At 45.1% G+C, this 16,616-nt stretch overlaps 1 protein-coding gene across 3 annotated transcripts in view; it reads left to right on the top strand.

Moving 5' to 3' along the window:
• LOC308574338 (transient receptor potential cation channel subfamily V member 2-like) overlaps positions 1 to 16,616 on the top strand; it is a 22,284-nt gene extending 5,668 nt beyond the window's left edge. For all 3 annotated transcript variants that reach the window (XM_081172047.1, XM_081172046.1, XM_081172048.1), the window contains 13 exons: positions 852 to 1,004; positions 1,133 to 1,273; positions 1,393 to 1,694; positions 3,110 to 3,286; positions 4,308 to 4,466; positions 5,228 to 5,323; positions 7,623 to 7,693; positions 8,579 to 8,744; positions 9,022 to 9,088; positions 9,243 to 9,550; positions 9,966 to 10,087; positions 11,946 to 12,040; positions 14,293 to 16,616. In XM_081172047.1, the coding sequence (XP_081028173.1) occupies positions 852 to 1,004; positions 1,133 to 1,273; positions 1,393 to 1,694; positions 3,110 to 3,286; positions 4,308 to 4,466; positions 5,228 to 5,323; positions 7,623 to 7,693; positions 8,579 to 8,744; positions 9,022 to 9,088; positions 9,243 to 9,550; positions 9,966 to 10,087; positions 11,946 to 12,040; positions 14,293 to 14,390 (1,955 nt within the window). In that variant the 3' untranslated portion in view covers positions 14,391 to 16,616. The remainder of the gene's footprint in view (positions 1 to 851; positions 1,005 to 1,132; positions 1,274 to 1,392; positions 1,695 to 3,109; positions 3,287 to 4,307; positions 4,467 to 5,227; positions 5,324 to 7,622; positions 7,694 to 8,578; positions 8,745 to 9,021; positions 9,089 to 9,242; positions 9,551 to 9,965; positions 10,088 to 11,945; positions 12,041 to 14,292) is intronic.

Here is a 16,616-nt window from a genome sequence, read left to right as displayed (position 1 = left end):
ATAGAGGAAAGACAAACTTTCCCAAACTATAGAGTAGATTGGTGGTCCCCATCATTTTTGGTATGGCAAGCCACAAATCCAAATTTATTTGCTATGTTGACCCATCCATTTACTGTCAACCGAATGTTGGACCTTACGCAGGATTCAAACCTGCTTGGGTTTTCAACCCCACAGGTTGGGAAAATCTGTAGTAGAGGAAATCATAAAGGCCCATAGCACAGTTACAGGTACAGTTATCTGCTTTGATTGCAGAAGGTCCCTGGTTCAATACCTGGTATTTCTGGTGAAAAAGATCAGGGAGCGCATACTGGGCAAGAGGAGAAATGACAGAGAAGTTCCATTTGATTCACAAATGCAAGCTTGCTTAATTCACAATACATATGCAAATTTAAAGCATCTATGTTCTTTGAAATAGGCTCTTCCCAGAATATTTGGAATGGATGGAGTTGCTTATATGGCACCCCAGCATGAAGTCTGCTTGATCTTTATGCACCTATTTTGTGAGGAAATTATTTATCTCTGTTCCTAGATCGCATATTAAATATTTTCATCTTGCTCAACTAGTGCTTTTGACCTATAGGAACACAGTTCAGCTGTGTTTCAATATGACGGAAACTTGAGACAATTTCCAAGATTCAGGGATCCTCTCGCCCTCTAGAATACTTTTGGAACAGGATCCTTAGCCTAGGATCCAGCTATTCTCAGAAGACATTATAAGATACACCTCCTGCACCCTTTTCATTGGATATTCTTAAAGCATTTGATAGACTTGAATGGCCCTATACGCTGTCCTTGTTAGAAAAAAGAAATGCAGTTCTCCAAATAAAGGATGGAACTCCCTTCTCTTCCAGATGGAGAAACGGGCAAGACCTGCTTGATGAAGGCCTTGCTGAATTTAAAAGATGGGGCAAACCCCACCATCCCTTTGCTGCTGAAGATAGACCAGGAGACCAAGAACCCAAGGCCTCTGATCAACGTAGCTTGTAAGGATAGCTTCTATAAAGGTGAGGACCTTGGGGTGGGGAGACAGCATTAAAAAAAGAACTCCTCCACTCAGGCGTAGGAGAACATGCTTGTTTTCTACGTTTGACTTCTTTAGTGATTTTCTTTCATGCCATTTTTGTTCTGCTAGGCCACACAGCACTCCACATTGCCATTGAGGAGAGGAATCTAGATCTGATCAAGCTCCTGGTGGAGAACGGCGCTGATGTCCATGCCAAGGCCTGTGGAAAGTTCTTCCACCAGCAGGAGAAAGGGGCATGCTTCTACTTTGGTAGGTGCCTAAAGTCCGCTGTCACAGATTATTGAAGTGGGTGCTCGTTTTTGTAACTTGTGCCAAAAGCAGCCATTCCTCTCCCAGCTTTGCTTCTGTTTATCTCCTTCCTCCTCCAGGTGAGCTTCCCCTCTCCTTAGCTGCTTGCACCAACCAGCCAGAAGTGATCAGGTATCTCTTGGATAACCCTCATCAGAAGGCCAACCTGGCAGAGCGGGATTCCCTCGGCAACACAGTCCTCCATGCCTTGGTGATGGCGGCTGATGATGCGGATGAGAAGAACAGGGAGCTGGTGATCGGGATGTACAACAAGATCCTGATGCACAGTGCTACGCTCAACCTGAGTCAGAAACTGGAGGAATTAACCAACAGGGAAGGCTTGAACCCTTTGACCCTGGCCGTCAAGACTGGAAAGATTGAGGTAAGTCAGTTGGGAGCTTATAATAAATTGTATTTCTGAGCTTAGGAGCCTGTGACCTTCCAGGATGTTATTGGACTCCAGCTCCCATCATTCTCCTGGCTGTTGGCTACACTGGCTACATGGAGACAGAAGTCCAACAATATCTGGAAGGCAGCATCTTCATGTCATAATAATAATAACAATTTATTATTTACACCCGCCCATCTGGCTGGGTTTCCCCAGCCACTCTGGGCAGCTTCCAAAAGAATATTAATATACAATCATCTATTAAACATTAAAAGCTTCCCTAAACAGGGTTGCCTTCAGACGTCTGGTAGTTGTGGTTCTCTTTGACATCTGGCGGGAGTGTGTTCCACAGGGCGGGTGCCACTACCGAGAAGGCCCTCTGCCTGATTCCCTGTAGCTTTGCTTCTCGCAGCGAGGGAACCACCAGAAGGCCCTCAGCGCTGGACCTCAGTGTCCGGGCATAACGATGGGGGTGGAGACAGTCCTTCAGGTATACTGGACAGAGCAGAGATTCAGGACACACAAGATGGGTCAGTGTTGTCAACCTCCAGGTAGGAGGCTGAGACTGAGAGGGCAACTTGCAGAGGACAACTTAAGAAGATTTGTACCAGGGGATACATGATTTCATAACTCCATTACAGTGCAGAAACTTGAATATCATGTCCCAGGGATGGGGAGGCTGAGGCCCAGGATGCTGGTGCAGTTCTTCAAGGCTCTTTATCCAGCCCTTGGAACTCTTTCTAAGCCACACCCCTTACTGGCAGAGATGTTTTGGTCTGGGGGTCACAGGGGGTCAAATACCCATTATAGCAGGGTCTTCTTCTTCTTCTTCAGTATCCCAGAGCTGCCCAATCAGGACGAAATGGGAACTTTTTAGCCACTGAGAAGAAGTATTCCCACCCTTTGTGCTGACTGGAGCCAATCAGAGTCAGCCACTCAGGATGGGCTCCTAAGGTCACTCTGGAAGAGACATGCCAGTAGAACACTGAGGAGTTGTTGGTCTGTGTTGTTGTTGTTGTTGTTACACCACCATTCATGTGAAGATCACAGGGTGGTTTACAATATAAAAAATATACAAATATACAAAATAAATAATATAACAACAGAAAAAACAAAAACCACTGGCACATTTAAAAGGCCATAGATTGTTTAATCAGCCAAAGGCCTGGTTGAAGAGAAATGTTTTCACCGAGTGGTTAAAGGTGTGTAATGAAGCTGCCAGGCAGGCCTACCTGAGGAGAGCATTCCACAAATGGGGAGCCACCAAAGAAAAGGCCCATTTTCATGTAGCCACCCTCCAGATCTCTCATCGAGGGAGCACACAAAGAAGGGCCTCAGATGCTGTCTATTTATAAATGTTGGAAGGCAAAACTCAAAGAAATTTCCTCCCCCTTTTCTGTCCTTCCTAGATCTTCAAAAACATTATTCACCGCGAAATCAAAGACCCGCAGTACCGTCACCTTTCGCGGAAGTTCACTGAATGGACCTATGGGCCTGTCCACATCTCTCTCTACGACCTGACCTCCATTGACAGCTATGAGGAGAACTCTGTGTTGGACATTCTTGCCTACAGCAGCGATACTCCGGTGAGATGATCAATGAAGGCGACTTGTCTGCTTTAAAATAATCGCTAAGGGAGATCCTTCAGTTCTCTCTACATCTAGGCTTCTCTCTTCAGGAGATTTTCTTGGTGTCATCTTTGTTTTCTTTTCAGTGCTCTGCACCCATCATTTTTTTAAAAAAAGTTTACACAGGCCCCTTATGTTCTTGATTTATTCTTTGAAGAAGTCTCCACAAGAATAATTTTTTTTGTGGTCTTCCCATAGGCACCTGGTTGGTCGCTGTGTGAAACTAGATGGACCATTAACCTAATTCAGGAGGGCTGCTCTTGCCTTAGAGAGTCTTGATTTGGTGCCTTTGTGGATACTTATTTTGGGAAAATGAAATAGGTTACCCTGATTGATGGCCTCTCCCCATAAAAAGCTGTAATATAAAATATGGGATTAGCCTGGAAAATGTTATCCATAGCACCATGCCCTACAGAATATCACAGGACAGTGACCCACAAATGGACACAAGCCCCAACATTTTCTGCTGTTGCCCTTCTCAGTGCCATAACTGAAGCACAATCAATTATGCACTACTGACTTCTTGTAAAGATTTGCATGTTTTTCCTGTCTATAAGAATTAACACTGTACCAGTAGGTTTATTTATCTCTGTTTTGATGGCATTATTTTGGCATCCTTATGCTGATTTGCACTGTTGTACATGGCTTAGAACATTTTAGATGAATAAGCAGTTGAATACCTTTAAGTAAAGAAACACACACCAGTATAGGCCTCTTTGTTGCGCAAAACCACAGTTTATTCAGCCAACCTGTTTGCAGGCTGAAGAAGCTGTGGTTTTGTGCAACTTGGAGCAGGGCTAGGGTACCCTGTGGCCCGCCAGATGTTTTTGGGTGCCAACTGCCAGCAGCCTCAGCATGGCTAATAACGAGGGATGGTGGGGGCTGAATCAATGAATTATTTTCTTTCTTTCTTTCTTTCTTTCTTTCTTTCTTTCTTTCTTTCTTTCTTTCTTTCTTTCTTTCTTTCTCCTACATACAGAAGCGGTACAAGATGGTGGTCCTGGAACCTATAAACAAGCTTCTTCAAAGCAAATGGGACTCCTTTGCTGCCATGAGATTTTACATCAGTTTTTTCTCCTATGTGCTGTTCATGTCCGTGTTCTCAGCTGTTGCTTATCACCGGCCTCTGGAGGGGAAGGTAACAGCAGCTTTGGGGCTTGGGGGATACAGAGAGGGAGGCAGAGAGAGGAGGAGGGTGGCTCTCTAGGGCAGAAGTGTGGAAGCTCCCTGTTTGTTCTACAAGGCCCTTTTGGGCCAAGCCTCATCCACTTGCCCATACATGATGTAGGGCAAGGGTGGCAGAGAGATTCAATTCAGTTTGCGCTGAAAGGCAAACCTACTTAATTTCCACTTTCTGAACTGAAATGCAGTCATCCTTTGAAATCCACACTTCTCCGCATCTTTCACTGCGGTTCTGCAGCCAAGCAACATGTACAAAAGATGAACAAGTGTGCATTATTATGGATATATCAGGGGAAGATGACATACAAAAGTTTGTTATGTTAGGTTAGGGACGGTTGGTGTGCCAAAATCTGCATTTGAGGCAAAAATTGCCAGCAGAGATTCACACGGATAAATTTTCATGATGTCTTTAAAAAAATGAAATTCATTTTGATGAGATTAAAAATAAATAAATCATAAGCAGATGCAGATGCAGAAATGTGGAGAACTAGAATAAAGACTGGAATAAATGAGAAACCAAGAGAAGCTGAAACTGCCAGATCTGTCCAAGTCAAATCTGGTCAAAAAGGAACTTGTAGGCACTGCCGCCCAGCTGGTCAGTGCCAGCAGAGTCCTGTGCAGCACTTTGCAAGCCCTGACAATCAGCTGATTGGCACTGCTTTTATCTTCCTCAGTTACTTATGTACCTCCCCTTTCTTTTTTCTTGTATCATCCCAGCCTCCTTTTCCAGTGTCAAATGCTGCTGGAGACGTATTGTGGCTCATTGGCCAGGTCATTGTCTTAATCGGAGGCGTGTATCTCCTATTTGCTCAGGTACAACATACTCTTCCTGCCCTTCCTGCTGCTGTTTGGGATGTGTGTGTGTGTGTTTTGTTTTGCATCTTAGGTTGGCTACAGAAAGCCAGAAGAAAATAGGACTGCCTGCAGTAATGAAGAGCATCAAATATTTCATTTTAAAAGAATTAACAAAATATATACCCTACCCCAGTTTGCACATAACCATGGTTTGTTGAGCCTAACTATGGCTAGTTTGGACATATGAGCCGACCACAACAGACTGATTTTTCTGCCAAGTAAACACGATGTATAGCTTTGGTTTGTTGTTGGCTTATAAAACATGTCTTCATAATGCAACAGCTCACTCGCATTCATGTTATTCCTTGTCTCCTATGGCTGCCTGCCCAGTGCTGAAATACAAGGCTGCAGTTAAAAATCTGGGTTGGGGACAGAAAGAAGTGAGCCATTAGGATGGTTTAATACATTGTGGAGGAGGAGCCTTTTTAATCAACCAGATTTCCCAATAGGAAGCCCACAGTTGGGTCCTGAGTGCAAGAGCCAACTTGACATTCCCAATAACTGGATTTCAGAAGCACACTGCCTCCAACAGAGGAAGGAGGACACGGCCATTGTGACTTGTAGTCACGGATAATTCCCTCCCCCGTTAATTGATCTAATCCTCTTTTAAAGCCACCCAAATTGGTGGCCAATTGAGCTCTGAGCTGTGTGAACAAATCCTTCCTTTTGTCTTTCTGGAATCTTTCCAACATTCTGCATCCTTGTTGTTGTTGTTTAGTCATTTAGTCGTGTCTGACTCTTCGTGACCCCCTGGACCAGAGCACGCCAGGCACTCCTGTCTTCCACTGCCTCCCACAGTTTGGTCAAACTCATGCTGGTAGCTTCAAGAACACCACCCAACCATCTCGTCCTCTGTCGTCCCCTTCTCCTTGCGCCCTCCATCTTTCCCAACATCAGGGTCTTTTCCAGGGAGTCTTCTCTTCTCATGAGGTGGTCAAAGTCTTGGAGCCTCAGCTTCAGGATCTGTCCTTCCAGTGAGCACTCAGGGCTGATTTCCTTAAAAATGGAGAGGTTTGATCTTCTTGCAGTCCATGGGACTCTCAAGAGTCTCCTCCAGCACCAGAATTCAAAAGCATCAATTCTTTGGCGATCAGCCTTCTTTGTGGTCCAGCTCTCACTTCCATACATCACTACTGGGAAAGCCATAGCTTTTACTATACGGACCTTTGTCGGCAAGGTGATGTCTCTACTTTTTAAGATGCTGTCTAGGTTTGTCATTGCTTTTCTCCCAAGAAGCAGGCGTCTTTTAATTTCGTGACTGCTGTCACCATCTGCAGTGATCATGGTCTGCTTCCTTAGGAGACACAGATTAGTCACTAGGTTTTGCAGGATTTTATTGCCCAGAGGTGAACCTGGGATGAGTGAAAGCACATATCAAGGGCAGTCATCCTTCTGGTCAAATCACCTTTAAAACACTCTATATATATATATAAAGTTGTTCATCTCCACGCTAGAGGGGCTGGCGAGTAAGCTTGTAAATAAATACCCACTCAGCTGCTTACCCATTTACTGCTCAGTGACTTCTTTTTGTACCACCACCAGATGGTTCAACCTGCTGTACACAAGTGTAGTGGTCTAGGTTCAAGGGCATAGTTGTCAACTTTTCCCTTTTCTTGCGAGGAATCCTATTCGGAGTAAGGGAATTTTCCTTAAAAAAGGGAAACGTTGACAGCTATGGTCATGGGGGGAGGGGCAAATACACCTTATTACAGTGGTACCTCAGGTTAAGTACTTAATTCGTTCCAGAGGTCTGTACTTAACCTGAAACTGTTCTTAACCTGAAGCACCACTTTAGCTAATGGGGCCTCCTGCTGCTGCCGTGCTTCCGGAGCACAATTTCTGTTCTCATCCTGAAGCAAAGTTCTTAACCTGAAGCCCTATTTCTGGGTTAGCGGAGTCTGTAACCTGAAGCGTATGTAACCTGAAGCATATGTAACCTGAGGTACCACTGTATTTCTGCAGCAGGGTCTCAGAAGGACTCCTGTCTCCAGAGTCCTAGGGCTGCTCCATCAGTATGAAAGGGTGTATATACACAGTATGCCTGTGTATATACATCAAAAACAGTACACCTGGCTGAAAGGTGACACGTGGGTATCTGCACTGATCATTGCAATGCATCACTAATTAATATTGTATAATTTTAGAAGGTTGTGTAGACTTAGTTGTGACTATCGTGAAGAGATCTTGCGCTTCTGAATTTGCCATTGCACTATTGCTGCTGTATTGACAAGAGTGTTCCTGTCCATTTGCTTTTTAGACCATTTACCTGTGGAGAAGACGCCTGTCACTGAAAAGTCTGCTTCAGGATGGCTACATCGAGATTTTCCTGTATGTTGGGGGGGGGGGCATGTGGGCAAGAGGCCATTATGGGTGGAGGTGGTTTACAATTCAAATGTTCTCCCTGTTTCGTTTGCGGAGGAGAAAGGAAGCCCAGAATCAAGTGAAGCTTTGGCTAATCTACACAGAATCCTTGATGGATCCATCATTTTATAGGGGATAGCTCTGCTTTCCATACCTGCCTTGTTTTGTATAAGCTCACAAAAACATCCACAACAAAATCTCCCCCCCCATTTCTCCCACAATAGCCTGCTGTCATGTACAATAATTTTGATTGATTCAGTTCATATTTCAAGACATTTCAATATTTTCAGTATTTAACAATTTGCACTTTCTGAAAGAATAGGAGTTGAGTCCTGCAGTACAGCCTTCCTTCCAAATCTGCATTTCTCTACAGAAGTGTGCATCCTAGGAGAATTTTATTATTTATTAATTAGTATTTTAAATAGTTGTTTTCAACCATTTTTACTGATTATTTCATTGCTTCCTGCATTTCATAAACCACTTTGAGTTTTTTATTTTTTGAAGTCAAGCATTAAATGTGGTTTGTTCTTGCTTCATCTCTCATGGTTTGTCCGGCAGGGGTGCAAATCACAAGCCCAGCTTTGGACGTAGTGGATTTTCCAACCCATGGCTTAGCTCTGGATCGAGGGAGGAGTGAAGAGGCTGCAATTTTCCCTTTTCTCACTCATTCATGCTTAGCTGGGGCACGTGGCTTAGCTTTTGTGTGTTAGGCAGGCCAAGGAGACTCAAAGGTGCCTCCTCTGGCTTCCTTGTGGAATTCTGCAAGGTATATCGAACAGATTTTGCATGCCTTATTTGTAAAGGAAACCTCTAAACTGGGATAATCTCTGCATCCCCCTCATTTTCTCACAGGCTGTTGCAGTCAGTGACCCTGCTGGTTTCGGCAGTGATGTACCTTGCAGGGCTGGAAGATTACGTGCCTTGGATGGTTTCCTCCCTCCTGCTCGGCTGGATAAACCTGCTGTATTACATGCGAGGCTTTCAGCAGACCGGGATCTACATTGTCATGATACACAAGGTTGGTAGAACACCAATCCAATAAAAACTGCTAGCATATTCGCAAAGCAAAGTCTGGTTTCAATCCAGTCCTTCTCCTCCTTCTCCTGGCCTAGTAGGAATCATGCCACCTCAGTTGTGAGGCTGGCGCTGCTCTTAGGCCCAAGTTCATCCACTTGAATTTCATGCCGGGGCAAAGATCTGAACCTGGGTCTCTTCCCATTCTTAATTTCTATACTCTTATGCACTACACCATGCTGTGGTCCCTTGATTCACTTATATCCTGCTCTGTGTTCCAGGCTATTCTGCGGGATGTCTTCCATTTCCTCATGGTCTATTTGATCTTCCTCTTTGGCTTTTCAACAGGTGAGTCTCTACTTGTCGCAGCAGGAAGCGCTGGAATGGGTGGCAGCAACCAGAATTCTACCTGTATTTTGGGACTGGATTCTGGTACAAACAAGAGATATTTTCAAGGTCTCTAAGGGCCTCTTGGTTTGAATATTCTGATTTATCATTTCAGCCCTTGTCATACTTACCGGGGAGCCTCCCCAGCCAGTCCAGAATGGGTCTTCCCTCGTCAACAGTGATGACAAAGACCAAGTCAAGTATGCCGGGCTCCTGCAAACTTCCCTGGAGCTGTTCAAGTTCACCATTGGGATGGGGGAGTTGGAGTTTCACGAAAACCTGAAGTTCAGTTACTTTGTGATGCTCCTCCTTCTCTTCTATGTCATCATGACTTACATCCTCCTCCTGAACATGCTGATTGCCCTGATGAGCGAGACAGTCACCAAACTCTCTGGACACAGTGAAGGCGTTTGGAAGCTGCAGGCAAGTCCAAAACCACTGGGCATTGCTTTGGGAAAATAAAGCTATTGTGTGCAGCATACAATGGCTGAAAATAAATAAATACATAAATTCCTGGCTCCTCACTCTCCAACCCTTGATCCCACTCTGACAGCTGTCTGTTAGCTCAGCCCTGACGAAGGATTCACACATAAGGAACAAGATCAGATTAAAAGCCCATTTAAGTTCAGCATCCTGTTCCAAAGTGGCCAACAAAGTCTACAAGCAGAACAGCAGTTCAGGGGCTGGAAATCTCTGCTTCCTAAAACCCAAGAGAGCCACTGCTAGATGGACCAATGTCAAATAAGTGTATGGAGCAAAGAGACAGATCTCCCCTATGGATCTAAGATGGTGGGAAGGTAATTGTGAGATGTTCATTCTTCCTTTATTGCATCCACAGAGAGCGATTGCTATTATGGAGTTGGAGAAAAACTGGTTTTGGTATTGGCAGAGGCCCAAGAGATCTGGTTGCCAGCTGTCTATCGGCTCTGAAGAAGAGAAAGATAAGAGATATTTTTTCCGGTGAGTTCGGCCATGCCCTACACTGTTGCAAACCCATAGGGCACCTTATGGTCGGGCTAATGTGCAATGCAGCACAATGGTGACTCTATTGTAGTTTGTTACATATTGATACAGCTCCGTCTATGTATGTCAAGAGTGGGGAACCCCTTTCAGCCTGGGGGGGGGCAGATTCCCATCCGGACAACCTTCTGGGGCCAGCAGTGGGTGGGGCCAGAGGCAAAGGTGCGTGGGGCAAGCAGAGTGAATGTCACCTTTGTATATAGTAGCTTAGCTCCTTCACACAGGTCTCCATATCCTCAATGCAGGCAAACAATGAGGCATTACCAGAACTCAAGGACACATTTCCAGGGTGTGAAACAGGACTGGTGATGTGGCCTGGAGAGGATGCCCAGGGCCACATAGAGAAGCCTGGATAACTGCTTTTGGTCTCCGGTTCACCACTCCTGATATAGAGTTGTAGATTTGTGAGGGGCTTCCGAACAGCTCTCAGCACCCTTAGCAAGCTACATTTCCCAGGATTGCTTGGGGAAAGCCTTGACCATTAAAAGTGGAATGCTATTTGTAACGGTTCTAGGGGTTGCTCGTGCGTAAATCGGCGCCACACCTGGCTGGGTTGCCTGAGTGAACCTTTTCTGTCCAGACAGCCACTCGCCCGTGGCTGTCTCAATCGCTGGCAGAATCCGTCAGTGGGCGTTTCTTGAACTTCTTCCAGCAAAGAAGTTCTTTGACGCCTAGTCTCCGCCTACTCTCCCTGCGCGGAAGCCTTCTGCGCAGGGAGGGTGTGGGCAGCGGAGGACCCGTGCTCTCCCCGCTGGTCCCTGGTGAGGAGTCATGGAGCCACCTCGCCGATTCCCCCATCTTCCCCCCTTCTCCCCTGGTGCTTGGTGCTACGCTGATTTCCTTCCCCAGAAGATGTGCTGCTTCTCTCCCTCCCGGGACGCTCTCCAGAATCCCTCTGGAGCCCTCCCTCTCCCCCTGGCTCTGATGGCAGTTCCCTGACAATACTGATTTAAACATTTGTTGTGGATGTGACCGTAACCCCAAGGAAAGCTCAAAGTGGTTAATAGCTAGGGCTGCCATACATCCGGAGTTTCCCAGACACTACTAGGATTTCAAAGGTGGAAGTGATGTCCTGTAAACCAAAAAAATGTGTTTTTTGTTTTTTGCATTTTCATTATAGAAAGCTCAACAACTTTCGGGCTGTCCTGGTTTTCACTTCTTGAAATATGGCAACCCTATAACCCAAAAGGGAAAAACCATTAATACACAATGTTAGCCTAATCATTATTATTATTTGTATTATTATTATTTATTAAATTTCTATGCTGCCCTTCATTTGAGGATCACAGGGTGGTTTGCAATATGAACTCCCCAAAATGCACAATATGGTAACAAACAAAAACAGTACTCCCCAATATAATCTTCAATGTCACAGAAAATTGCAAAATATCAAAAAAGAAGAAGACAGAACCAAGTTCATATCCAAGCTGTGCCAACAACCAATATCTTAAATTCATAAAAAATAGTTCTTCAACAATTTCTGAATGACAATACTATTCTTACCAATTAACAATAGGGTAAACATATCAGAAGCATTTATGGGTCAGTATTGCAGAGCCACTGAAAATGTAATTTATATTGGAATATTTTTAAAGTTGTTTTTATTGTTTTCTCACATGTTTTCCACCCTGAGCACTTTTGGGAGGAATGGCAGGATAAAAATTTAATCATCATCAAAACAAACAATTATGCCAAAAAAGCTACACTGCTAAGCAATATGTCGACTATATATTGCTCCCAACTGAGTGATGGGATTCAGGTGGTTCATTGTTCATTTGTGTTTGTATGTGTTTTGTAGTGTGGAAGAGGTAGATTGGGATAACTGGAAGAAAGAATTGGGAACCCTCAAGGAGGATCCTACAGACTCAGACCACAGTGAGATGGTGTCAAAAGGTAAATAAAGAGCAAAACCCAACTTCAGACATGGGTAACCTATGATCGTCCTTATGTTATTAAACTCCAACTCCCATCAGTCACAGCTAGTATGTCCCATGGTTGGGGTGGTGGAAATTGTGGTCCAACAAAATTTGGATGGCCACAAATTCCCCATCCCTCTATTACTCAAAAGGTTTGCTTACCTTCCTGCCTTCAGAGCCATTAATGCACCATCAGGGAAACCTCTGTGGCACGAGAGGTCATTGGACAGCACCACAGGGCCATGCCAGCTGGTGGTGATGTTGCTATGTCAAATCAGGAAACGGGTCCTAGGGGAAAGTCTCATATCTGCCCATCTCAGCAGCTGAGTGAATTCATCTGGCAAAAAAAAAAAAAAAAAAAAGAAAGAAAGAAAGAAAGAAAAGGGGGGGAAATGAATTTTTTTAGCCTCCCATTCCTCATGTGTGTAGATGGGGATACATTCAATAGATGACTAGGCCTCTGGACATGGTGGAAAGGTTTAAACTTTTTCACCCTCTCTAGCACTGTGTTTATTATTGGTTTTTTAAAAAATCTTTTTTTAGCCATTACTCTCCATATTTGTTAGATCTTGAGGGGGTGTTTTCAGAGGACCACTTCAGTCCCCTGGGCTGATGTTCACTACCCCTGCCTTACACCAACCCTGTAAGGTGAATGAACATTATTCCCGCAAATGGGCCTGCAGCAAAATGTTGCAGCATACGCATAAAAACAGTGCTTCTGTTTATGGACAACAAATAATATTCTTGAAGTCATACCCACTCTCTCTACACTTACTAGAGTTTCTGCCCTTGAGAAATCTTTTTAGTAGACCCAGAAAAAAGAGATTTCAAAGTTCCTTGCTTGCAGCATCAAATGCTGCTGAATAGAAGTCAAATATACAAGGCAGATATATAGAGATAGAGAGAGAGAGAGAGAGAGAGAGATTCAATCCTGTATTCCCTGATCATAGGAACCTGACTTTAGTCTGACTTGATATATCTGTCCATGTAACCCATCTATATTCTGACCAGCAGTGGCCCTCCAGGATATAACAGAGAGAGAGGTCTTAACCACTACCTGTTTCCTGATCATTCTATCAGGAGATGTCAGGGATTGACATCTGCAGTATTTCCACTAAAAATGAAAGAAGGTTCTAGTCCTCATGGTTCTGAACAAAGAATTGACATAGAAGCACACGAAACTGCCTTAGACCAGTGTTTCCCAACCACTGTTCCGTGGCACACTAGTGTGCCGCGAGATGTTGCCTGGTGTGCCGCGAGATGTTGCCTGGAGGGAGACGGGCCAGTCGGGTGGCGAGAGGCGGGGCGGCGGCGGCGAGGAGAGGCCGCCCAGCGCGGGGCTCTCGCCGTCTGCCTGCCTGGCTGCCTGCGAGCTCGGCGGGCAGCGCCTCCGTCCGCAGCGCCCGCCTCGCGGCTCTCATTCCCTGCCTCTGCCAAAGCTCACCCAGCCAAGCCGCGCTCTCCTTCCTGCCTCGCTTTGCTGCCTCCTCCCCCCCCACCCCCAAAGCTTGGAGGTTCCCCGGCAAGGGGGAGGGGAAAAAATTGAAACTTACACTTTCGTGCGTCCCTCCCGGCGTGACGCTGCGCGCTGACGTCACAGGGCTGTAATGGTGGTGTGCCTCGAGATTTTTTTCATCAAACAAGTGTGCCTTTGCCCAAAAAAGGTTGGGAAACACTGCCTTAGACCACTGTTTCATCTAGCTCAACATTATCTACTAAATGAGTAGCAGCGCCTCTCCTGGCAACAGGCAAAGGGATGCTAGGCATTTTCATGTTTTTTAAAAGTGTTTTATTATAATAATAAGAGAATGAACACCATAAAACAACAATGAGGAAAATGCAATTCGGGGGAAGGTATATGTGCTCTCTTTTACTGCAAACTCTTTGAGGCACCATCATTCCAGACAAAAGTATACATAGTTTTACACAAAGGCATCAGCAGGCATGCAGCAACAGGCAGAAAGATTTCAGGAGATGATGCCAGGAACTGAATTCTACATACGAAGCAGGTGTTCTGCCGCCCAGCTGTGGCCCCTCCTAACCATAGCTGTCAATGTTTCCCTTTTTAAAAGGGAAATTCCCTTATTCCGAATAGGATTCCTTGCAAGAAAAGGGAAAAGTTGACAGCTATGCTCCTAACCCATTGACTGCTTATCTGTTTGAGGACTTGCCTGTCCCTGCTCGACAGTCTTGACAGATGCTTCCCCCTTCTTCTGTTTCCTGTTCCAGGGAAGCGTCTATGGAGCTGGGTATCACAGGGGATGCCAAACATGGCGGCGTCAGAAGCAGAGGAGGAGCAAATACCCTTGCGTGACAGAAGTCAGTGAGTGAGAGAAAGCCACAAGGAAGACTCGGTGAATTCTTCGGGCCACATTAACAGCGACGTTCCTTAAGCTGTGAAGTGCAAGAGCTTAGCTGGAGCAGCCTGGCCACCGCTAAGGCCGTGACTCAGACCCAAGTTCCATGTCATTTACAGATTTGTGCTGACAGTCTTGCCTTAGATGAAGGATTATTCAGTCTCCTGTCGAAGAGTCTCAGCCTAAGAACCGAGGAAGAGCCTGGCCGCAGGATCAGGCCCATCTAGTCCAGCATCTTCTTCTCACAGTGGCCAACCCTAAAGCAGGGCATGAGTGCAAAAACACTCTGCCCACCTGAGATTCCCAGCAACATTTATTCAGACGCATCCTGCTTCTGATAGTTTAGGGAAAACATAGCCATTGATATCCTCCATTTCCCTAATCCTTGTGTAAATCCATCCAGGTTTGTGCCCATCACTACCTCTTGTGGGAGCAAATTGGCTGTTTTTTAGTCGACACCCTGCAAATGAAAATGGACTCCACACCTTCTCTGACCCCCTGGCCCCCATTTTTGTTTTCACTTCATTGTGTAACAACCTAATTCACACTTCCTGAAACAATCACGGGTTGAAGGACAGCTGTCCTATGAAATTTGCACTTCTCTGAATTTTCTGATGTTGGTTGACGTATGTGAAATTGGGCAATACAGAAAGAAGCACCTTCGTGTCCTTGATCCTATTAAAGACTTCTTCAAAACAAAATTCCAAAGGGACTGTCTGGCAAATAAAGGAATGAAGAAAATGTGTTTTACATTTAAATTGTACACTTTATTTCGTACTGAACTGTCAAGCTGTAGGCAGAAAAAACACACACCAGACTAGCACCTGAGGTTGTATCTGCCCTCATGTTCAAACCACATCCAAGTTACATGTATTGTGCAGAAAACTAAACTCTACTGAGCGTATTTCAGGGGTCCCTTATGTCAATGAATTGAAACCCAGGAGAAAAGAAATGCCACTATACATTTTCAATAGCTAAGGGAAAATCCTCATGAAACTAGAATTAGGAAAAGCCCATTTTGTAGTTTCGTGCAGCAGGGTAATTCTAACCCATCCTCTAGAGGAGCCCTAAAACTCCTCATGAGGTAATTAAATGAATTTATTTTATTCTGAAGCTATTTAGAAAGACCAGCTGCCTTTGCAGATGCCTCCATGTACTGATTAATATTATTTCATAAAAACTATACACCGTTTGGTTGTTTTTTTTAAAAAAACCCCAACCTCAAAGGGTCTCCCTTCTTTTTGTAAACCGCTCTGAGGTTTTTTCTTATGATCAAGTGTATATAACTAAGTAAGCTACCCCTCATGGCGGGAAGCGAGGGAGAGATAGCCTTTTGAATCCCCATGAAAAACAATTCCCAAGGGAACGGGTGTTTATGCACTTATTTGACAGCAGCCCTCGGGAGGCTTTAGCCTTGAAAACGTTCCCTTGGCCCTCCATGCCTTGCAGGGAGAGAAAAGGCAGCTCTCTAAAGGGAACCATTCTGAGCCTGAGATTCTGGCACCGCCATAAGGGCGAGGAAGGAAAATGGCGGGAAAACTCCTCAGCTAAAGGACCCTATGGGCGAGAGGCAGGATCCTGAGGGCTCGCTTTTGGAAGTCCCTGGACACAATCCACACTGCCTTTCCCAAGTGTCATGAGCGGCGTTCCTCAGCATTGCTCAGCCCACTCCCTGCTCTGAGGCATACGCCACAGCTGTTATACTTTTGCCTGTTGCTTCCGCCATCTCTGGCCAAGATGGCCGCCCAGGAGGGGTCTGGTCAGGCTCCCATGGCTCTGCCTTTGACAGTGCCCAGGGCTCTTAAGGCAGGGGCTTCACATTCACCGGCTCATAGTTCAGGGATGGGTTGTGTGTGTGAGGAATGCTGCTTTCTTTCAGTTATGGGGGTTTTTCCTCTTATGGGTACGCTCCCTGCATTTCCAAAGAGGCAAAGGACTCCCTCCCTCACAAAGGATGTGTTGAATTTTTCAACTTTCAAATTCCAAAACTGCGAGCTGATAAAAAGTTGTAGCACGACTTGGGGGAATTCAGAATATATTTCGGTTAAATTAATATGATTGAGTAAAGTGTGTGCAAAATCATTACGAATGATCGCCAACTACTTGCTGCTATATTGTAAATTATTGTTATTTGTATTATTTAGCATGACCTGACATTAACAGGAGGTAAAATTAAAGTTCTTTGGCTTTCCAAAA

Source organism: Podarcis bocagei, assembly GCF_964188305.1.
Source record: "Podarcis bocagei genome assembly, chromosome: 15".
Taxonomy (NCBI): domain Eukaryota; kingdom Metazoa; phylum Chordata; class Lepidosauria; order Squamata; family Lacertidae; genus Podarcis; species Podarcis bocagei.
Note: the sequence above shows the minus strand (reverse complement) of the source record. Positions and strands in the feature narration are given on the sequence as shown.